Raw genomic sequence first — 24623 nt, forward strand, 5'->3', positions numbered from 1 at the left:
TGGAATGTTCACATTGTGAAAATTACAATGGGTTATGACTACAAATGTGTAATCAGAACCCAATAGTAGATAAGCTAGATATAAATTCCTGCGCGTGAGTCTAGATGCACGTTAACATGTATTTAAAAAGGTATGTTGAGTTATTTAATTTCTCTAAATTTTTTATTATATCTCTTTGGAGTTTATTTTAATATACTTCAGTTTATCTTTCCTTGCACTGGTTATTTCATACAATTTTTTTTTGCTAGTATTTAAATCTTTTTAGGTGCATGAGTTTCAGAGCATTGAACGATGCTAAACTGTCTTGTGCTTGCTCAATGACATTAACGCCCATGACATAAGGCACCATCAGCCTCAACTAATCTATGTACATATCACTTCTATATAAATTAATAATATAATTCTATTTGAGGATACTTGTGCTGACCGTCAAAGAGTCCAGCAACGCAGCTGCAATCCCAGTATTCGTAACAAGGACCTCACAAGACACAAAGCGAATGGTAGACATTTTAACTTCTGACTAATGCGAGATTGTATCCGTACAAGCGTGTCTATGACCGATTGTGATGTTTTTAAGAAATGAACTTTTGTATGTCCGTACTTATGTGGTGTGATCTTTGCACATGTTTACATATAAAATGCATAGCTATACATTATATTAGTATCTAGGTAAGTGACGGACAAAGTTTCTATGTTTTAAGAGCGCAGCCTCAAAATTCGAACTATTCTGCAGCCAGATAATAAAATTATACACAAATAACACCTAATAAGAAGCATAAAGTGCTATAGCATTAGCTACACCTTAAGTAAAGGACATCTATGCATGTAATAATGTAATACATATGTGTATGGCATTCACTTCACAGTGAAAGTTAATGATGAGCGCTATGTAGTGAGCCTGTTTATTCCTTTATCGCCACAACAAAAACTAGTGTGATAACCAGCTTATCCTTACGCAACGGAGTTCCTCATTCTCCATCAATGTAAGTACTTTAATATCATGTACTGTTATATGTTTAGAATGTTATGGACTGCATTACTATAGTCTCTATCACAACTTTTCCGTAGATCAAGATGATCATAGTTTTAATTTTGTGCGTAGCATTATTGTTTTTCAATTCTCACCTTTTCTGCCTTCTAAAAGCTGTCTGATTTTGTCCCACTTTACATACATGTTACCCTGTGCAGGGAAGAGTGATCGTTGATATACGAACATTAGCTATATCGGCTCAACACTGTTCTATATCAAAGTGCTATGTTCTTAATATGATGTATGACTGACAGAATCAAAGTAATTGCATTATGTGTGCTTCTTTAAATAAATTTAGCACTGCTTCTATAATTCCTTAGATCTCAGACGCAATATTTTTACTACAGAGGAGACAAGCACGAATTTTGCACTCTGAACTTTGGTGGTCTGACAAATGGTGTTTTCCATCACGCTCGATCGAGTCATCTTTGTTCAGGAAATGTATCTGCTACCACCTTCAGAGGCTCGACATATCAGAGCCTCAAGTACTATTATGATGTACTTTGTGTATCTTAGGACTTCATGTAATATACTTTTTTCTACGATTCTTCAGTAAACCATGTGAGCATGTGAGAGGAAGTACATGGAAATCATTGTTAATACATATTAGTATTATAAAACTAAAGACTATATCAAATATGTGGAGTGTGTAGAGAGCCATGTATTATGTCATCTCGTGTGTGTGTGTGTGCCTGCGATACAAGTGCTATAATGATATATGTAAAATGGAACTTGAAAAAGAGAATTTTTTTTTACTTTATTCGACTCGCAATTATCTGTGAATATAAATGTATAAAATTGTCATTGCATGTTATGCTATTAAAAGTAGGTATTAAGGCAAAGGCGGTTTCAGGGAACTACCATGCCCTATATGTTTCTAGAAAATATCCAGCTACATTCTTTATTGGAATTTTAGTGACGTGGTCCAAGTGCGCAGACAGAGAGGACTACTTATTTGTATAACAGCAACGATAAAGGCTCAGCTGTGTTGACACTTTAGATGACATTCATACTCTGATATCTACTTTTGATTAATGACTTTGCTTTTCCAACCACCTAGATGTACTGATTTGAATTAAACCAAACGTGAGAACATAATTCATTTTTCTATGTTGGATGTTTGTTAGTGTTTACTGCATTCCAAACAACATAAAGGATGTAATATAGTGGCTCACAGTGTACATAGCTATCGTGCAGCAAATAGATGTGTAAAACCAATGATAGATGGTGGTACTCATGATGTTAGCTGACTTTATTTTCTCCATGACCTTCTTCAAGTGGTTTTTTGGACACCAGTTTCACTCCTTTATTAAGTGTATCATTAAGGAGCGTAACTGTTACACAGTGATGTTTTTGATGGTAGAATGCTTTTTAGACACTGCTTTATGTTTATCAGCATATTTTGATTGCTTTTATATGTTGTGAATGAATAATATAAAAAAGGTAACTTTTTAAGTAAAAAGAACAGATGGGATCATTTAAATTCCAAATTTCAGAACCATGATAGGATTTTGGTAAGCCTGCTGAAAGACAAGCAATTTGTTAGTTTCATATGCTGAAAAGGTATACTGATATGGAAAGTAACATGAATGAAAATCCACAGCTGATATTCTAATTATGTAATAATTTGGTATGTAAGCTGCAGACAAGTGTTGTTTCTTTATCCGCTTTCTTTTTTTTTTTCTGGTTTTTTTTTTTTTTTTTTTTTATATAATATATCTCACCTGAAGAGGGAATAAAATGCAAATCAAAATTTTATTGCTAAGAAACGTTGTAAATAACCAAAGTGACCAATAGTAACATTGGGAAATTCAGATAGCTACAGCAGTAAGAAGGCTTGCTAATAGCTTTCTTGAGCAGTAATGTCTTTTCTAAGAGTATCACAAACCTGTCAAAGAAATTTATAAAATATTAATTTGTACATCTAAGTGTTGATGCTGTTTCCACTAACTCATTTCATAATCACTTGTTTTAGCAGCAAGAAAATTTAATTACATTACAAATGATAGAACGAACAAACCAAATTTCTATAGAAGCACAGAATCAAATTGATATCTAAGTTTTTTTATTAATAATCTGGATGCAAGGTGTAAAAATAGTTTGTTAATATGCATTGTTTTATATACTTAGACTAGCCAGAAAAATGATCAGAAGTGTTTTGATTTATGTCATTTTTGTTTTATGAAATACTCATACTTTTAACTGTGTGTGAATGCAAGTGCGAGAATGATTTTCTGGCAATGATTTTGCGACTTTGAATAATTGTTATCGGGAGATTTTGTTTGTACTGTTTTTCATTAGACTATGTCATCTAAGCATTACATTATAGTAAATGTCAAAGTTGATTGTTCATCTGAATCATATTTGCATATTGTTTAATACAAAGCATAATTTTTTTAAGTTTGTAACTTTGGCCAGTTAAACTAATAGAGTACATGGTCTTCCAATTAGGTTTTTAATTTGTGATTTGATTTTTAGCATGACAAGATTGCATAGGAAAAGGAAAAACTCTCAATGCTAACAGAAATTGGTGTAAGACAGTATAGCATACAATAACACATGCAAAGCTATGTTCTGTATTATAACATCCGTAGCTTGTTTGATTTGTCTATATGCATTTTTGGCTGGGAGGAATTACAGCAACTGATTTATGTAATGCATCATTCGATGCACACCAGAGCCATCCATGAAAATAAACTGAATGTTGATTCAATATTGTAAATGTTGTATATGCATGCCAATTTAAAGGTTTCTCCTTCAATGGATAAAGGGCATTTCTGTACTATGGTCTCAATTTGAATGGACCAATTGCATCACCGTGTTTTTCAGGGCTCAATGAACAATTAGTACATACATCCCTTAACTGGTATCAACTGACAAGCGGTTTTGCTCAGGTGGAAATGGATAAACACAGTGGATGACAGGAATCGACTCTTGAGTCTTTTTGAGTGGTTGAGAGCAGGTACTGAATAGAACGACTAGTCCATATTTGCCAACCAGTTCTTTCCAGTCTACTAAGACATTGACTTTCCCTCCAAGGCACCCTGAAGGATGGACCAATACAGCATCATGCTGAACCAGATCAGCTTGCCTTGCTTAACAGCTGTGAGAAGAAATAACTGGTGCCCCACACCAGCGGTGACCATGCTTTGAACAAAGTCATTGGTTTTGCATTCTGTGTTAAGAGCATCCTTCTCAGGAACATGGTCTTGAACATCTACATTCCAAGCGATGGAGTTTTCACAAAATTGGTCTTACAAGAATAGAATACAAGAGAGGGGATGTAACCTAAGTTGACTGAAATTGCCCTGAGGCTTGATTCATTATTCACTAACAGTTAACAAGTCATTAAGATTCTGCAGTGTTGGGATTGATATGTATGTATGTGCCAATGTTCCACAGTGACTGTAAAAATGTTAAGTTATATTTTGTTTGCTTCTGTTGAATACAGTTTTCGTGTTTTGCCGGGCAGGAAAGCCTTGACAAAATCTGGTCTTTGTTTTGTCTTGTCGCATGTCAGACTGGTTGTGACAAAGTCGAAGCGAATAGGTGGGGGAGGGATGGTTAAATATCATTTCGCCTTTAATTTCAGGCTGATTAAAACAAGGTCATTGTCGCCGCCGATGTCGACTCCTCGTTTACGGTTAACTTTGGGGAAATCATTTTGTCACAAAGACATGAATTAACGAAGAGGGTCTCATTAAGGTCACTGAGGCACTTCACAGTAGTGATGTACTCCTCAACAACCAGCAAAGAAAACTACTTCAGACAAGGGTGTTCGTCTGTCAAGGATGCTCCAACATCTTGGAGAACATAACGCAGGAAACTCTTCCTTAGGCTGAACAGGATTTGAAACAGCTTTGCCATTTATCTTGCTACCAACTGTTCAAATGTCTTATACCCTACCAGCAGAAGGTCGAAAACATACGGGTACAGAACACATATGGAACCCACATCCCATCTGAGGAAAACTAAACAGTCCACTTGGCTTATCAGGTAATTTGGTCGATAGATGATGCTGTCTTTAGCTCTTCAGCATCCGGTACTTTAAATTCCATGGATGCTTCTCTAGCCTTCTCTTCGTAGGTTAAAGCTCATTCAACATTTCCATTATCATCTCGTAAAACTCTTTGATAAGCTTTTGGCTTTCAACTTCCTCCTGCCTCAAAAGAATCAGAATCAATAAACGCTAATTAAACATACGTTTGATTAGCGTTTCTTGATCCCAGATAGCATTTAAACATTTTGTAAACGTTTACAAAATGACGGAACCCTTTGTAACGTTCATAAAACGTTTAAATGCTATCAGGGCCCTACAAGGGCATACGTTACAGTAAGATCGTGGCTGGCAAGCCCTGCCTAGGCCATGGATTATTTCAGGGGTGGGGAACCTTTTCTTGCTGAGGGCCACTTTGGATATTTTATAGTATTCAAGGGCCATACAAAATTGTCAACTTAAAAACATTAACCCTGCTGTATCTGGCCGTAGTTTTTTCAGATCCTGTTATGTGTCCTGCCTCGGTGGTGTAGGAACTGGGGTGGAGGGTGGGGTTGCAAGGGGATAGCCGCTCCCTGGAAAAAAAAAGATACTGAGGGGTCATCTTTGCTTTCACTCACGGACTATTTGTGTCATCCTGTGCAATGCCCAGGGCATATCTGTCGTCTTAACTTTACAGGCTTGTAAATCAAGTTTGTTAGTCTTTCTGAGGAAAGAAATAGCTTGGGCGTATTCCAGGTCATTCAGTCGCTTGACGCTCGCCCCAAGAGCTGTACACTGACCGACATCGTACTGTATCGGTGACATATGTTACCTGAGCAATGCCTTCAGCGGTTTTGACATTTTTTGTCTTCTTTCATGGATTTTTTATCATCTTGTGTGATGGGCAGAGTATATCTGTTGCCAACAACATTTACGATTCTCTTCCTAAACTTGGATGTAATCAGGTACGTGAAACAGTAAGAACAACGTTTGTGTTTAGGACTGTTTTTTGTGTATGTGTGTGTGAAGACTTTCACACTCGCACTTGAATCATTGAAAGAGGAATGTTCTCTATATTGACAATAAATTAAATAGTACCAATTAGCATTATTTTTCAGCAAATTCAGACAAGTACTTGATTTTTTTTTTAATTGTACAATAAAGATACGTATGCATCACACACACACACTAAATCTGTATTTAGTATCCGGGTTTGAGTATTACCTATGTCGCGTAACGTCCTACCCGGATGTTTACCACTCAAACACTCTCTCTGTAAGGGACGCGCGCGTTCGCGTTCCAGTCGAACCACAGCTGAGCGCAGACCACACAACACTAGCAACAACAAAATGAACGGTACAAAACAAATTTATTACACTCACAAAATAATACTCATCAAATATCTTACAAGCACATGCACAACCACACTTAAGAGGGAAGAAACAAACTGTCCTGCCGCACTCGGGGCACAGCAGGGTCACGTGTCCACGCGCTGACAGGACGATGGCGTAGGGTAGACGGGCGGACAGTTGAGGAGGGCGTAGATGGAGAAGTAGGAGAGCGGGGATTAGTAAAGGTCCACGAAAAATAAGATGAAATTCATACATACTCACTCCCTACCCCAAATGGATTTTTAAAAACTATTTTATAGGTGCATATGGTTGTTCTTAACTCTTGTCATCGCAATAACAATAAAGAGGTCTGCTTTAATGACTGATCTGGAAAGTAAGGATCTGAAAATAACCTTTAAAAAATCATTTGAAATAATTGCACCTCCATGCGTCTTTAATCAAGAGTTGCATTTGAAGTTTGGTTCCATGAGCAGCAGGGCAGTCCAGTGGCGCAACGGTTAGCGCCTCTCATTGAGCGCCTGTCACAAGTACAGTGATCGGGGCTGGTTGTCTTGGGTTCATGATCATCTTTCGTCTTGGGCACACTATTCTTTCTCGGCTTGTGGCATCTGTTTACAGGGCTGGCTGCCTTGCTCTACATATATATATATATGTGAAAAAATATATATATACTGAACTAGAAACTGTTTGAACCTACAAACATTTTTTTTATATCTTACCAGCATCACGTCATAGTTTTACTTCAGCATGATAGAAAGTCATAATTTATAATAATTAATCTATTCATCTTTCTTTCAGTTTTTGGCCTTGATAAATAAAGCACAGTTATCATCAAGGTTCCAGTATGCCCAAGAAAATTATTGGACTGTCATTGTTTGGAATGATACTGCATTTGAGAATTTGCCACCTGCACGCAAAAGTGAGATGCTGTCTATGACAACAGCACAGAATGAGGCCTACATCACAGCATTCACACGTAAGGGAGTGTGAATACTCAAATGTAAAAGCACATGTAACGATGGATTTGTTTGTATATGCATAAATGTATATGTTCATGTCTGCAAGGAATGCATTGACAAGCATGCCAGCTCTGCATGCATGCATACAAACACACAGCATAAACTTATGTCATCATGTTCTTCATTTTGCAGCATTAATTAGTTGTCAACTTACAGATATGGAGCAAACACTTGCAGTTAAACATACTATTTCGGACCGCAGACCACTTTACTAAAAAAATAGGGCGGACCACCAAGGCCTAAAATCACTCTGTACCATGAATTTCAAAATTAAACTGCGCATTTGTTTCATTACAATTCAAAACTAAATATATTTTTGTGACAGTAGTATAGTAATAAGATTACAAAATATTACATACTTCGCAAAGTACATATAAAAATTAAAAATAAGGAAAAGCACTTCGTTACTAAGGGTAACAGATGATGCAGTTCAGTGACAGCTCAAGATCTGAACCCAGGGACTCACTCTACAGTAGTGACAGCTGGATGTCTTGTGGTCCTTAAGAAGCACTTTCCTGCAAAACCAACCAACTAGACAATCACTACCCTGACATTGTCAAGATGCACATAATATCCCCCTTTTGTACAGCAATCTCATATTTAAGGTTTCACTTTGAATATGCTTGTTTGCAGTCACTAGAGTTTTGGAAACAACAACGTTCAGTGAGCAGCGACCAGAAATGAGCAGATCAGCATACCAAACCAAAGTTTTCTTCAATATTCGTTCTCGACGCGAAGGGGTACATATTCTTTTCCAGAACACTAAAACTGTTACAGATTTTCTTGAGGGGAACTTAAATGTCTTGCATGTAGATAACTGAGTATCCTCTCAGCAACATTTTAATTAGCTAATTATTAAGAGTTAAAACATTTTTAATATTTCCAAGTAGTAATGCACAGAATGTCTGGTGATTTGTGAATGTACATGCAGTTTCAGTCAAAAAGAAGCAGATTGATGATTTGAGGCAATTTGGATATCTTGATATTGTTCCTGACCTCAAGAGCATGACAGTCTTAACTGGAAATGACATGTAGGCTGGCACAGAAGAATTTGTTTGCATACTCTCACATGCACACTTGCAAATGCATACAGTGTAAAGATAAATAGCTCTTTCTATAGAAAGTAATAAAGTGCCTTAATGAATATGCTCTTTTATTTCTTTAGGATGTTGCCAGTGGGACAGCTGGTCCCACAGAGTACTATGCTAATGGTGCCTTGATCCTGAGACCAAATATTCCAGCAGGAAGATCTATGATACATGTTGTTGATCGTGTCTTGGAACTCCCAAGCAAATATGGAGTTAAGGGGTTTATCTCTCTACCAGGACAACCAGAGTAAGTGTACATTTATGGTGGTTAAATCTTCTATAGATGACTGTGGTATGAAAGTTTCATGCAATGTTTTATGATTTTTTTTTCTTTTTTTATGCTTCCTGATACAGTCGAATAGCTGCTGATGGCAATGTTTGTAAAATGTCTAGATTCCAGTGTCTTTGTATGCAGTTTAGTGCAAAAACACTGTTTCATTTGCGTTCTGTATTGTGTGATTATAACTCTTTTGTAATACAAATGATTGACAGGTTTTTCAGTACTAATAGGTTGTCATGTTTGCTGTTTGTATGTAACTGTTGACTCTAACAAAGCCTGGTAATTACTAATTGTTTTAACCAGAGTCACTTACCAATCAACACATACTTGCTCCCACTACTTGGAGATTATGCTAAAAGTCAAGGTATAAGATCCTGATTGTGGCAACGGTTTGCTCATCACTTGCAGTCTCATGTGTGTCCACATAGCACAGCAAATTCTTGCAGTGAACTCTTACAATCTCAAAAGCTAAGACTGAATAGACCCAAAGTCTGCTCCAAATACACCGCGGTTCTCACCCAGCGGTACGCCTACGGCAAGGGTTATTCAGGGGTACGCAGCGACGTAAAAGACCACAACAAAAACGAAATGAATGGCACAAACTTATTCACACGCATAAAATAATAATAAATATCGTATAATACCCACAAAAAAGCAAAGATTCGTCCCATGCGCAGTAACAGATGATTGAAAAACCTTAAAAGGTGGAAAAGTGAAAAAAAAAAAAAAAGCGAGATGAAAAACACACGCACACACTGCAGCGTAGTTCTGACGGACCGTAGGTATCGCCACTGAGGCCTTCAAGCCCGACATTAGAATGGGAAGGAAAGTTTCACTCTGTCTCCTTCACGCTCTGTGGCGTTCCTCTGTGGTCCTGTGCTGTGCTCCCGCACTGACCCTCACCCCAACTGTTCGTCCGGCATACCCTCTGCTGGTCTGCAGCCAGTTGGTCACGCTCGCAGTTCCAGGATATAAGGCTCAGCTACACCTGGACACACAGCTAGGCCATACACACACACGCTGATGATGCTGGAGGTTAGGACGACGAAGGCGAAAGATGGAAGAAACGAAGGAGTGGATGAATGAAAAAATGACGAGACTTTACTCACAAAGAAGGATATCGAGTAGAAAACGAAGTATGTGGGGAAAACAGAACATCTTTCACCAGGTTTCTTCAACAAGAAGAAACTCCCTCATCTAAGTCCCTCCCTTATCTAAGGCCTCTTACAATGCTGTTGAATTCTCTATAGTCTATACCAATTTTCAAACAGGTATAATTAAGTTAATATAGGTGCGCATCACGTTCGCCGCGATCCAGAAATCACACCCTCAAAGTAACATATAATGTGATCTAATTCTAACACACAGAGGTCACACTCTCTAACAGATATGATTTATCTCGAACATAGAAATCACAGACTCGCTCTCACGTAAACACGCAATATAACCTGTCATCCGCCATGACGTACAGCAGGAATGACGTCACGCCACCGAGCGCGTGAGAGAATAAAGCGTGCGGGTCAGTGAGAAAGGTCCTTATCTCCCCCTTATCTCTCCCAAGGGGGATAAAAATATCCTTAGAAAAAAACGTCGTCTACTAAGCGCTCCCTTTCTTTTGTGTGCGCCCCCTGCGCAAGGAAAAGATATGGAAACGAGAAAATGTCTTATGGTGACATTGGCACACAGCACTTTTTGCAGCTGAGGTCTTTGTATTTCATGGGGCTGCAGTTGCCCTCCACCCCACTAGCTCTCTTCACTGTCTTCCATCAGTCACTGATATATCCTCAAGAAAGGCAAACTGTTCTCTCCAGAAGGCTAATATACCATTACGTACATTCGCATGAGTGTATATACACACACGCACATTTGTAATTACACCAATAAACTAATAAAAGATTATTTGTGATTCATCAGCACTGCATTCTACGACAATGTAGTGACGTTCTTGCCTGCTGAATACTGGAATGATGTGGTGGAGCCATTGAACAATAATCAGCGTGTCACAGTATTCATCCCTACTAAAGAGGCGATAGATCGCATACCTACCGACAAGTTGCAGCAACTGCGAGGATCTTCACAGCTCCTTCGTGATGTAAATATGACACTTGTAGATGCCTTTTTTCTATCTTTCTTATCATTCTCTTAAACATAAAAATATAAACAACTGCTTTATGCTTTTCTTTCTAAAAGTTTTGTCATTAATGTTTTAAAATGTTGATGTCTGACTGCATTTGCATTCTGTATTCCATAATAATGTTCATTGGGTGCATGGAAGCACATCTGATAACTGATGATGATCACCACATTTCCTCTCTTCTTCACCACACAGTTTGGTATTTGCAAGCTGTGTATTTCTGTACTACTTACTGAGTGCACTGACCTAACCGCCTATTGAAGCAGTCTTTTATTATCATCAGTAAATTAAAATAAATGCTCAGAAAATTTAATATTGTTTACCAGATTTGAAGTCAAGATTATTTCTGAGATTTCTGAAGAGTATTATCTATGTAAAGATACAAATTGTTACATCAGTTATTAAAAACCTTTCATGTGGCTGAGGGAATATTTAAATTAATATTTTAAGAAACTGTATATGAGGTTCATCTTTGTAATAAATTTATCTTGGTAAATCAGTTTCATATGTGTTTAAATACATATTGCAGGCATGACTTTATATTGGTAATAGATGACAAAAAAAATTGCACCTAATTAAACTTAATATGTTGTATTTTCATTTTAGCATAGAAATAATTAAATATATCATAGAAATCAGACGAATTGATGTGAGAATTTTGATAGCATTATTTTTGAAACATTTGTTGTGAAATTGATATAAGCAATCTCAAAAGCACTAGTACATCGACCAGTCCCACATGGACAGCATAAAACAAAGTCATTGGTGACTATAATTATTTCTCTTTCAGGTGATTAAGCGGCACATTATTGCAGACCAAATAATGTATACATCATTTGTGTACCACAATGAAGGTGTCAACACCTTGTATGGACAACTCATCTACAGAATCAGCAGCGAGAGAGAGACAGGTTCTGTACATTAATTTGTCTATTGTGATGAATATTTCTTGTTTTCAAACTATAGATAGGTACTTTTATTTCTATACCAACTAATGAGGATCTTTTTTTTAATTAAGACTTTAAAAATAACTTGTGGTTCAGGTGTTTAGTTATGCTTACACAATAAACATAAGAGTACAACATTCAAGCAAGTAAAGTTTTATTTTTTTTTAACTTTATTGTCGAAAATTTTGTTTTTATTTAATTATATAATTATTAGTTATTAGATCATACAATTTCAGAAAAATATTAACATTATTTTGTTTCCTGACCTTTTTTTTTTACCTCAATCCTAGCTTTTTTAAAATATCTCCTTACTTTCTGTCTTTTATTTTGATTATTATTTAAAAAATTTTTAAATAATCCCTTGGTTTTTAGTGTAATCAAATATGCTCATGTAAATTATATTTAGTTTTTGCTTTTTAGTTAATTTTTCATTTATTACAAGTGATTTAAAACTTCCATTTATCTGCGGTAATGAAGGACTCCGTCTCTTACTAGATTTTATTTTCTATCACCAACAATGTCCAAAAATATTAAAGAACTTAATAGTAACTTTTTCGTCTTTTTTTTTTTAAAAAGTGTTTGTCAGCGGTGGAGCTGTTACAGCTCAGGTGGTCCAAGGCAATATCACTGCCATGAATGGTGTGGTGCATTTCATTGACACTTTACTGGGCTATGTTTACAATACTGCTTTAGACGAGATCAGGCTAACTTCATTTGCAACGTAAGTAGCTGATAAAAATGAGAATAAAATCTTATGTTTATCTTATTCAAAATGTAATGCAATTGAGTTGTAGCTATGAAGATGTTTGATCTGCAGGTGCGAACTCTTTAGGAAGGGTTAAGCTAGACTTGGTATACTCATTTAATACTTAACATGATATATAAAATGCCTCATTCTATCCCTAGTCTACCTGATCCATTCTTCTCTGGTATTCCACTTTTCTTCTTCCACTCTGGGACTCGGGATGAAATCCTCAAAACCATCTGCTCCATGTCCATCAGAACCCGTTACCTTGACTTAGTGTCACATTCTCTCTGCTTGGATGTCTTTCTTTACTCCTTCCTTTCATCGTGTACATCACTAACACTGTTACTGATCCTTCCCCAAAGTCTTCAAGCCATCATTTTGCTATAGCTTGAAAAGATATGATCTTGGTCCCAATGCACTAAAAAATGATGGTCCTGTTTCCAATCTGTCTTTCTTGTCTAAACTCTTAGAGAAGACTGTTCTTTCTCAACTCAGTACTCACCTCTGTCAACAACCTGCTGAATCCCTTTCAGCATGCGTATTGACAGTACCATGGCGCTGAAATTGATTCTGAACTTCTTCTGTCACCTGATTTAGATAGGCTGCCTGCTCACCCTTATGGATGTCTGTGCTGCTTTTGACACCATTGACCATTTCAATAAGCTCTTGCTCAACAGACTCCATCATGTTGTAGCACTCTGGTAGTGTACTGAGTTATGTCTTTGGTTGTAGGAGTCAGCGTCGAACGACGCCACGATCCCTTTCTCACGCCGGCTGCATGCGTAATAACCGGCCTTGAGCTGTCCACCCGCGGCTACCGGCTGCTGGGTCTATTGTTATACCCGAAGTTGCGAAGTTGCGTGAGCCACTTAGGGAAACAATGACAGGACGAGGTGGGTGTGTCCAGTGGCACCACGTGGGCTGGGAAGGGGGGTGGATGGCTCTGGAGGATAAGGGAGGATAAGTAGCGCGCGTAGATTTACAGGGGAGAGGGGCTATTTGGAGTTGGGAGTGAGAGTGGAGAGACTGCAGGCCAGCCGCCGAGTGAAACTGAATAAATTACTACAGATAAGCGGCAATTTTGATCTTTTTTTTGTTTTCTTGTACGACTAGCCCACCCCCTACGTAGTCATCAGAGACTGACGTGTTGGTTACAATGTCCTCATTGACAAGAATCTTTCTTAGTTTTCTTCTTACCTTTCCAACAGGCTATTATGGCTGTTCTCATCAATGACTTTCTGGATGACTAACAACAAACTTCACCTTAATGATAACAAGACTATAGCCCATCTCCTAGCTCCTTCTCTCTCCAGCTCGACAATATTACCATTCCTATGTCTGGCTTTGCCGAGAACCTGGGTACGTGTCATACTCAACAATACTCCCATTATATCAATGTATTATATCAAGACCGAAGATATGATAATTAATTTCTGAAGGAATAGAGGTCCTGCTGAGTCACTCGCTCTCAACTGCGAGTTAAACCACTTTTGATTTCTGGGCTGCATCATCTCCACTGGTCTGAGCTGGGAAGTCAGTGTGGTTTCCACCATCAAGAAGGCCAGGCATTGTCTTTACTTTTTTCATCAGCTGAAGAAATTTGTAATGAGATGGGCCATTTTTGTCTACTTTTATTGGACGGTGATCGAGAGTGTGCTGACATTCTCTGTCACCGTCTGGTACTGCAATACAGGCCTGACGAGAGGGGGGGACAGGGGGTCTGGTGTACCCGGGCCCGCGGCTGTCAAGGGGGCCCGGCCTTGGCCAGTGGATTTTTTTTTTCTTCTTCTCCTTTACATTATATACTGGGAAAATAATTTACGATTACAAGTACAAGGGGCCCGGAGAGGTCTTCCGTCCCGGGGCCCGGGCTGGCTCTCGGCGGCCCTGCTGCAATACCACCCAAAACCAGAAAATCCTACTTAACCTGGTGGTGCATGCAGCTAACTGATGTATTGGTATTGACCTACCCCTTGTGGACGCAATCTACGCCCAGCGTAGTCTGTGCAGGGAACACTAGATTGCGGTGGATGCCTCCCACCCAGCCAGTGACCTGTTCTGTCTCCTGCCTTCCATGGTCAGGTATAGACTCATCCAGGCTAGAACTTCCCGGTTGAGATGCAGTTTCTTTGATTCCTGAACTCTGCTGTATCTTGTGTCAGGACCAATAGTAGTTGAATGTGTCCTTTTGCAGTCTGTGGGGTAGTGTCTGCATCTGTGAAAGAAAGGGAGAGTGGAATAGAGAGCAAGCAAGGCAGAGGGTAGTGTGTACGTATGTACATATGCATAGGATAGACGATTACTCTTTCTTTTGTTTTGTCTCTTTTATCATCAAGTCATATTACGAGTGCAGTGCCACTTGGCCAGTAAACAAATTCTTATTCTTATACTCTGTCCATGCATCATTTTGTCCTTTGTACTGCCAAGTCATGCTATTATCATCTCTCACATATTAGGTCAGACCAGAAAATGTCGGACCGACAGATGCCGCCACAAAATTTATCTGTTACATTGACTATTTTCTTTTTTCTTCTGCCTTGGTGTGTGTATGTGTGTACATGTGCTAGGGTGAGCACCATATTGAAAAATGTTATTTGAATCTGTTTTAGGACATTTGAGAATGTACTCATCAAATCTCGCAATGACCTGCAGAATGCTATTGTACTGCCTAATGGCATCACTGTGTTTGTTCCTATCAACCAAGCTTTCAGCAACTTGCCTACCATGTATAATTTTCGTACAAACCAGTCTCTCATCAATATGGTCAGTAGTTTTATCAACGTTTCTTTTTTCTTGTATCTTAATAGCTGTGCTCTTTAATTCCTTTTAGGCACTTTATTATTTCCTGTTAAACCACAATGATTGTACAGTTCTGTCTCAGTTATGACTCATAAATTTGCATGCTGGAATTTTTAAAAAAAAGTTACTTATTGCATAATTAATGACAGATATAAGTTTAATTTATTTGGTACTAGGTTTAATTAAATTGTGCAAAAAGGTATAATTAGTATTTTTGCTAACATTATCAGGATTTGTAGCATTCATAAAAACCACAAACCAAGTTAATCTTCATCATAAGAATCCTTTTAGTTACAAAAATTTGTTCCCTATTATTTCTTTGTGCATCATTTTCTAACTTAATGTATGTTTCAAGATATTTTTCATAAAGAGCAAATAAGTTATAACAGAAGAATACAATGAATCCACATTTTTAGGATATCAAACTTGCTTATTCTGCTTTTGGCAGGTCATGGAGCTGTGCATGCTTCAACAAGGAATGGAGTTTCAGCTTACAAGTGTTAATGGAGATTATGAAGCAAGGCGAACTCTTCTGTCACGCTACTTTAACCGCCCTGTCAACGTTTACAGTCAGGGCAATGGTGAGTAAAATGTCAAGAATTTGTACGAATTTATGAATGTAGTGAATTCAGTTTAAAACACACACACAAATGTGCTGTCAGTGTTAACTTGGTGAGTAAGTCATAAAGAAATTGCAAGAAAATTTTTGTAAGAGAAACATTTTGCATGGTTTGCAAGAAAAAAAACTATTAAGCTATGTTTACTTGATAAATTAACAAAAAGTTTTGATTATGAAAAGAGTCAAGCCTTATTTTTAAAATCTATAGAGAGTGAGGTAATGCGCGTTTCTGGACTTTTATGCTTTGTTATAAACATACTTTAACTGGATAAAAATGTACTTAAATCTAAATGATTAATAATATTAACATTTCATTTTTATCATGTCAGAGACATGGGTGGAATCAGGATACGTAAAGGCAAAGGTGGTGCGGCCTGACATAGGAGTTACCAATGGATTCATACACTTCATTGATGCAGTGCCAGGGCTACCAAGCAAAAGTATTCCAGATACCATTTTCTGTGAAGACTGGTTAATGTAAGTGTTTAAGGCATGCTTTAGATTTTTAAATAATTTTTATTATCATTTACTAATTTGAGATTTTGGTTAAAATTTTCACGCTCATTCTTTGAAACCAATAAGGGTCGTCTAAAAGTGTAGAAGCAAAGTGCTCATTATGGTAATAAGATTGAGGGTTGTAAGCTCAGATCTTGTCAACTGTTTTTGCTTTTTCTCAGGATGTACAGTCTGTTTACAGAAAAAGTTGCTGACCATATGTCTTTTCGTGGTTTTAGCAAAACACCAAAGAATTTCTAATTACTGATATTTCCAGCAAATCACATATGGAGCTACAAATAACAGGGTTGGATGTTTATCTGAGTGATCCACTGGCAAAGGCAGTTGTACCATGTGCCTCCAGCACAGGTGTCAACAAGTATCCCGCATCCAGCCAGCAGGTAGGTTCTTTCTTCTTTGATTTTTGGTGGTGAAAATGGAAATAAACTTGTTTCTTAAAAATTAAAAAGAGTTCCTAATTTCTTTGTGTGTGTGTGTGTGTGAGTGCAAGCAAGCAAGGGGCTGAGAGGGAAGAAATGACGGTACAGAGCATTCAGTAAAAATCCCTTAAACAAAAACTGCTACTCCAGTTAATAGGAATATGAAAAGGAATCCAATATATATATATGTATAATTTAATTTTGTAAACATGCTGATAAAATACAAACTTCAGATGAAACTTAAATAATTAATGATCACAGCCCACAAATAACCACACACCCCCTTTCTAAACAAGAAATTATGAATTTTAGGACCTGTTGAATGTTCTGTTGACAGCAAGCTGCCTCAGCACCTCCAAGCTGTGGTACAATAGGAGAACGTTGTTCTTTTACTGTCTTCATCCCCAATGGGACAGCCATTGACTTTTTTGAAAATCAGACCTACGGTAAACAGATACCAACAGATGGCAGTGGGTAAGTCGCAACTATTATTTTGATATGTGGCATGCTGATATTTAATACTCTTGTAATTGGCGTCTGTGATAGAATACATCTTCTTTATGATGACAGCATCGGTACTGCTAAACCTCTTATATGGTAGATGGTGGTTTACATCCAGCCAAAGGCTAATAGGGCCAGGAGCACTGTTTGGAGCAAGGAACTGTTTTGGTTTAGAGAGGCAACAATGAGGAGGAAGAGGATTCCACATCCAACATACAGCATTGTTTTATGATCTAGCTATTCTAGCACATTAGATCCCTGAACACCACAGAAATAAGCTGTAAAAGTGGTTTTATTATCATTACGAGACTTACTATTCTTTCACTTCTCCGCCATCCATTAGTAACACCTACCATAAAATCATCATCTCTTTTGTCCTAGAATGATGGCATTGACTTGAAATATGAGTCATTTGTTATCGTTGCTTTTTCATGGGATACACATTTCAGCCTGTCTTATCCCTCACCATACATGCTTGAGGAGGGGGGGAATTGGTGTTTTACGCCGTGCCAGCAACTGAGGCTATATTACGGCAAGGCAGCCAGCCCTGTAACCATACATGCTTGACAGCCTGAACATATGCACACATATTACATATAAAACGAATGCCATCACAGACATAAACACCTACATTTTTTTAACTTAAGTGTGTTTATGAATATTCTTTGTGCTTCCTTGCAAAGGTGGAATCTAATAGTATTTAGACTTTTGATTGCTGTTACTGTAGGTGTTGCGTCGCCACATGACAAGACAGATCATCTACATAGACCAGACAGCACTGACACAAGAGAGGGAGTACACTGCAGACAATGGAGATGTTGTCCGGTACAAGCGTTCTACTGATCGATGTGAGTTGACAAAATGACAGATTATCCATTGTTATTATTATATGGTGCATTGAGTAACAAACAAAATAAATAAATGAGTGCAGAATCATATGCTTATATAGGAACATGTGCTAAACATATGACACAATAAAGTAGTTAAGAATGGAGTACCTGAAGGATATTAAGCAATGATGAGAATAAAGTACAAAAGACAGTGACGACACAGAAATGATGAAGAGTTAGCTAATGAGTGATCAACAAAAGGATATCAGGCAGGACAGACCAATCAAGAGAAAATAGGGGAGGAGAGAGAGAGATTGTGTAAGTGGACTGTGTTCAGGAGCATTGCTCATGAAAATGTTAGTACTGTTCTTCTGCGTGTTTAAAGACTGGGGGAAGCATGTAGCTGAGGGGTTAGAGCGCTGACGTCTGCATTGAGAGACACACTGGTTTGATATCCATGCAGTGCAGCAAAGTCCCATCAGTCAACCGAGCTGGTGGGAATGGGTACCTGACTCTATAGAGGGTTCGGGAAGGTAAGGCAGCAAGGAGAGGAGATATGGGCACTGCCATCACTTAAAGGTGGCCCCAAAAATAAGGAGGTCTCTAAGACTTCACAGGGTGACTTTCACGTTTACCTTTCTTTTAAAAGACACATTGGTAGGTAAGTGACAGATGTAAAAGGGAAGGGAGTTTTACAGCTGAAAAGCTGTGATTATACATTATTGTTTTGATGACAGGAGTAAATAGCATGTACTGTCAGACAGTAAAGTTTTCTGATTGTGATGAAGGGAAGACAAGTTCATGAAAATAGGCAGGACCAAAGCCTTCAAAGAAATTAAAGCAGGCAATAGATAACTTAGACTGAATGCAAACATCTTCAGTATCTAGTTCACACAATGAAGGGAACAAGTAACATGGTCCCATTTCCTTGCCTAGAAAAAGTTTGTCAATATCACAACAGGGTGAAGCTTTGATGAACGTGTGAAAAACGTAGGTTATACAGATATGGGGAAATTTATTGCCTTATTAGTATGGTTTTTATGTCCTTGATGACACCTTATGTGCTAGACAGTAGAGGGAGGAGTGATTGATTTTAAAGTCCTTGCAGCCATACGACAGGTATGAGGAGACTTGGTTTTCTGCACCATCAGTTATAATCCAAAGACACATCAGCCATCTCTTACATTTTGTGAAAACCTACAAAAAATAAAAAGCTTTAAAAGTTTCTTTATTTTTATTCAATTATTAATTTTAGGAAATTTTAATGTTTTGTATTAATGTTCTTGTACAGCAGGAGATAACCCCATTTTGTTAAATGTGCCATACAGGCAGCCTTTTCATTTATGTAATGTGCCTGTGATATGTAAGATTGGTTTTGTGCTAATATCTGTTTCCTTCCAATAGAAATGTTATACCTTCTTTTTGTTGTTTTCAGATGCATATTTGTACTTCAGAGGAAAGCAAGCACGAATTTTGCACTCTGATCTGGGGGCCACAAATGGTGTTGTTCACATCATTGATCAAGTCATCTTCACTGAAGATGATTTACCTCTTGATTCTTTTTCCCCCTCAAGTCCCACAACTTCAGCAGTTCCTAATTTAACATTAAATGTTAATACATCTGTATCTCCCACTTTACCTCCTGTCCCCACCGGAGTTCCCTTGTTTGGATTATGTCCGCTCACTTCTGCAGGGGCACAGATTTTTGCATTATGTCCACTCCCTAATTTAGCTACCAATTTCACTTTGAGTCCCCTCAATTCTTCATCTCTAATGTTTGGACTATGTCCTATCTCTTCTGAAACTCCAATGCTTGCATTATGTCCTCTCACTTCAATTAACACAGCATCAAGTCCTCTCCGTTTGACACAAAGTCTTACATCATCAGCTGCTTTGTTGATAGCAAGTCCTCATTTATATGTAGGATATATTTTTGGACTTTATTTGACCCACATTCTGCAAGTTTTTACATTTAATAAAATAAGTAAATAAAAAATCTTATTTGCAATAATATGTTTCCTAAGGTCTCAAGATTTTGATACATATTAAAATACAAAAGCTTGAGAGGCACTGATGATCAGATTTTTAATAGCTTGAGAGAGTGCCCCTCACACTTTTATCTGCCAATCTGACTGATGCGTCACATTCTATTTATACATGCTTTCAAATTCTTAACACCTAGGTACACATTACATGAAAAGCACAGGGCGCACAAAAGCGATGAGAGAAACTATCTGCACAATACTTTCACACCTGTGATGTTCTAACCTGACCAGCACTCAATGTGACATGCATAGGAACTTTAACTGCAAACATTCACACACACTGTTCTGCATACCAGGGTTTCTTGGTCTCCTAAGGGTGGCATCTTTTGTTTTGTGGTTTTTATTGCTTTACTTTTTCAATACAATATATAGGGGAAGGAAGTATTGCAGTATTTGTTATCAACTTTTTTTTGTGTTCACTTTGCGAGTTTATTCCCTTCTTGTAGGCTGAATTAGTGGAGATAACCTGATAACCTGTAGTTAACTAGAACAGCAGTTACTTTTCTCCTCTAATTTGGCCAGTAAGTTCTCAGACAAAATTAAATAAAATTTTTTTTACTGCTTCTGGACTGCTGAAAATGATTTATTATTCTATGGTCACCAGAAATGAGTAACTGGTACAAATTTAATACCTTTAGGACGAGTAGTGGGTGAAAAATTGATTAGAAAATTCCACCAACACTCATACATACATGGTGAGTTAAATAAGTGTCAAAATAATAAAAAGTATGTATCTTGCGAAGGGCGGTTTGAAGTCAAACAGATGAAATACTTCAGATGGCTGTCCTTAAAAATTTGAGCATTTTAGTTGGCCTTAGTTCATTACATGAAAAAACAATCTGAATGGGTGAGACAGCAGTACAAGCATTAATCAGATAAATAAAACGGACAAGTTATTGTACTTTGTGCATTTTAGTCTGTTGAGAAGATATCTGATGCCTAAAACTGTGGGAAAAGATGTGACATTGTATTATTTTAGGTTCTATGGATGTTAGGCCCATTATATTTGTGCTTATTTAAGCTGATATGTAATTACCTTAATAGTATGAGTAAGGAATTTTATCAAGGCTAAAGAAAACACACTGCTCTCAATGTTTATGTATATCATGTACTATCTGATAATGTATATTATTCATGTATACACCATTTTTTAATTTTGAACACAGAATAAGCTTCCTACTTTTCTGACTACTATTTTTCTTCCTAGAGCTGATATGCTTCCAAGTTGTAATCCATGGTTTATGTTCTCTAGCTTCATTCTCATGACTTCAATTAGTCACCAGAGAAAAAAAACGCATTTCAGTGATGGAAATAAGGAACGAGTTTGCCTTTGTGTTGCTTATGGCAAAGAAGAGAGTTATTTCCTTATAGATCGACTCATTTCTCTTCTTATACCCCTTGCCAGAAACTCATGCCAGTTTCACATTTTTAAAAATTAATGTGCCCATTATAAATCCTATTCACATTAGGCAAATTTTCAAATTATGCATGATTTTCTTGGAACAAATAATAATTAAAAAAGTTCGCTTGCATAGCACCTTATCCTGCCCTATGGACAATTTCAAAGTGCTTAACGAATGACAAGGTAGTGTGACACATCAAAAATGGTTTAAGACAAAACAAAATGACAAAAAAATCCCTAATGGAAGTATCATTTCCATATCAAATTTGTCAAGAATCAAACCTCTTTTTCTTTCTCTCTCACACACAAACATATACACACAGCCAAGGTTTCTCATGAGTTATGGATGAAGAATGTATCTTCACTACAACTTTCCCCAAGAACATTTTGGTAGTTATTTAGCGACTCCACAATTAAGTTGGAATTTTGTCCACCAATTTCAGTACATTTTAAATTTTGTTTTGATGTCTTATGCAGGAATTTGAATGAAATTTCATCTCACGCTGTCTTAAAATTTGTTGTGCTCTCCAGTTTTGTTTCCTTTTGGGTTTTTTTCTGTGTAGGGGATCTTACATGTCTTTAACAACTTGGACCTCTTAAAATGCTTTTATTTTGCACTGAATAAATATTTGGAAAGTAGGAAAATAAAAAGGTGTTTGTTTGATTGGATTTTTGTTGTTGACTCCAAACCTTTTTTTTTTTTTTTCCAAAATGCAAAACAAAAATTGTCTTTTTACTCATACATGTAAATGCAAGTTATAACTTCTGAAAAGAGAGAGTGTATAGTTTTATGTTAGGGCTGCAAGACTTCTACCTGTTTCCTTTTCTTCACGGTCTGTTAGACAAAAAAAGATTGGTATCTCTTATATTTTAATTCTTGTCTGCATCTTTCAGGATGCCAAAAGTATAAGTATCCTAATATTTGTCAGCTTTATGTTTATTATATCATGTCTACTTGTGATGAGTTGCTGGTTGGCCTATATTTCAGTCTTTTGACCTGATATGTAAACCACTTCAGAATCTTTCTTTCCTCCACTTACACACACCATTGACAAAGTCTAACAAAATGATATCCCTATAAAATAAAATATATCAGATATTCCTGCTAGTATCTGGGATGTTTCAATGCCAGGTGATAGCTCACTTTTTCCATAGAAATGGCAAGTCTGCAAACTTGCTGGCTCTAGTCTTGCTGCTTTGGAGAACATTGTCATTTGCATCTGTCCTCAACTGGAAATTTAAGTCACTGCAATATTCAATCCACTGGTTTAGTATATCCACACAATGGCCATTGCTGTCTAGGATGACTTAAATTCTTAGTGTTCAGTAGTTCTATCTATCTAATCCTCTTCGTGCATCATTAGGTTGCACATAAGGCCTCAACCAGAGTCTGCCACCGATGTTGTCGGCTGAAATCCGCTCTAGGTAACCCCATGTCCAGCCCTTTCCTTTCATCTCCCTTTCCACTGTTCTTCTCCAAGTTTCCTTTGGGCGGCCTCGTTTTCTTCGGCCGTCTGGAGTCCATCGTAGGGCGACTTTGGAGAGGTCTGCTGTCTGCTGGCAGAGCACATGTCCAATCCATCGCCAAAGCCTATGTTGAACCTGCCTGGTGATGGACTCGGTTTCAGTTCTTCGGTGGAGTTCTTCGTTGGTGATGGTATTTGGCCAAAAGATGTTAAGTATGCGCCTGAGGCATCTGTTTTGGAAGATGTCAAGCTTGTTACTGATGGTTTTGGTCATCTTCCACGATTCTGTTCAGTAGTTGGTAGGCCTTTTTGCTGTCACCTCGATCATACCATTGCTTTCTTGATGATCCAGCACTGGTCCTTGATCCAGCTCTCCTTAAAGCTGCCTTCCTGTTACAATTCACATGTTTTGCTTGGAAGCTGCTTACCCTTTCTCACTTCAGGGCCCTCCTTTGATCACAGAGCTCTAGGTTATTATTTGTGATCTAAACTAGTTTCTTCTACCTTTGCCTTCCTAGCTCTTCTCTGCCTGTTGAAAGTAGAATCTCCTCATTATATCTAGTGAGGGTGTCTTTATCACAATCAAAGTGTGCTTATGGACAGGAATTGATCTTCAATTTAAATTGGGCCTTGAAAATTTATCCAGCATTTGGGTTTTGCACCTTTTTCAAGCTGAAGTAAATTAGGGTTTTGGTTTAGTGGCAATTCTTCTTCAGCTTTAACTTCATGCTTAACAGGACAAGATTATGGTATAGCACCTGGATAGAACTCTTATCCACTTTGTCATTTATGTGTGTGAAAGTAGATCAGAATGCATAACTGAACAATGATGACATTGTGAGAACTGGCAGAAATGCTCATAGAAGTCATGCAGCTACTGGAAATGGGTGCAATTGATGACGGCTCTGATCATTTCCCTGCATGCAAAAGAAGATCACGATGAGCTTGTATTTACTTTCCTCCCCAATGTACTGGAGCGTGACCTTTCCTTTGACAGCTGCCACCTCCCTAAAGCCTGGCCCTCTAAGAGAAATGAGAGGGAGAGTTTACACTGCCAGTTCTCTGAACCTGGTCCCACCAAGAACGCATAATTTTCAGTTCGACAGGAATTCGTTTCCATAAATCTTACAAGTGATCTAAGTTAAAAAAAAAAAAATTAAGAGGTTAGTTGGAGAGACCCAAGGAATAGTTTCCCGGCCAGAATTCGTAAGGTTATGGCATCCACCGGCGGTTACAATAATTAAAAAAAAAACTAGCTATCTTAGCTTATCTATCTTCTCATTTAACTATAAGCTATCCGTCTTCCGTTGTTTTCTATCAAGTATATCGCAATTTAAATCGATACAAAGATACATTTACCATCACATTTGAGAATGATGAAACGGACCATAGGCATCTGTATCTGTGACCTGATTAGCATATTGACGTAAACATAATGGCTGACGCCGG

At 37.7% G+C, this 24623-nt stretch overlaps 1 protein-coding gene and 1 long non-coding RNA gene across 2 annotated transcripts; one reads left to right on the forward strand and one right to left on the reverse strand.

Annotated features, from left to right (window-relative positions):
• The first annotated feature begins 5612 nt into the window (after positions 1 to 5612).
• On the forward strand, positions 5613 to 22377 carry LOC112556997 (fasciclin-1-like). Its single transcript, XM_025226549.1, has 14 exons — positions 5613 to 5974; positions 7160 to 7337; positions 8014 to 8120; positions 8546 to 8715; positions 10663 to 10840; positions 11673 to 11793; positions 12406 to 12550; positions 15187 to 15340; positions 15825 to 15957; positions 16325 to 16472; positions 16768 to 16891; positions 17268 to 17404; positions 18159 to 18279; positions 19697 to 22377. The coding sequence occupies exons 1-13, from the start codon at positions 5849 to 5851 to the stop codon at positions 18175 to 18177; spliced, it is 1740 nt and encodes a 579-aa protein (XP_025082334.1). The 5' UTR covers positions 5613 to 5848; the 3' UTR covers positions 18178 to 18279; positions 19697 to 22377.
• On the reverse strand, positions 14391 to 24577 carry LOC112557019. The gene is made up of 3 exons (XR_003097882.1): positions 24534 to 24577; positions 17246 to 17371; positions 14391 to 14792 (listed from the first exon to the last, which is right to left on the reverse strand). It is a non-coding gene; the product is annotated as an uncharacterized LOC112557019 (long non-coding RNA).
• Between the last annotated feature and the right edge of the window lie 46 nt (positions 24578 to 24623).

The sequence above is a fragment of the Pomacea canaliculata genome, linkage group LG2 (genome assembly GCF_003073045.1).
Source record: "Pomacea canaliculata isolate SZHN2017 linkage group LG2, ASM307304v1, whole genome shotgun sequence".
NCBI classification, from domain to species: Eukaryota; Metazoa; Mollusca; class Gastropoda; order Architaenioglossa; family Ampullariidae; genus Pomacea; species Pomacea canaliculata.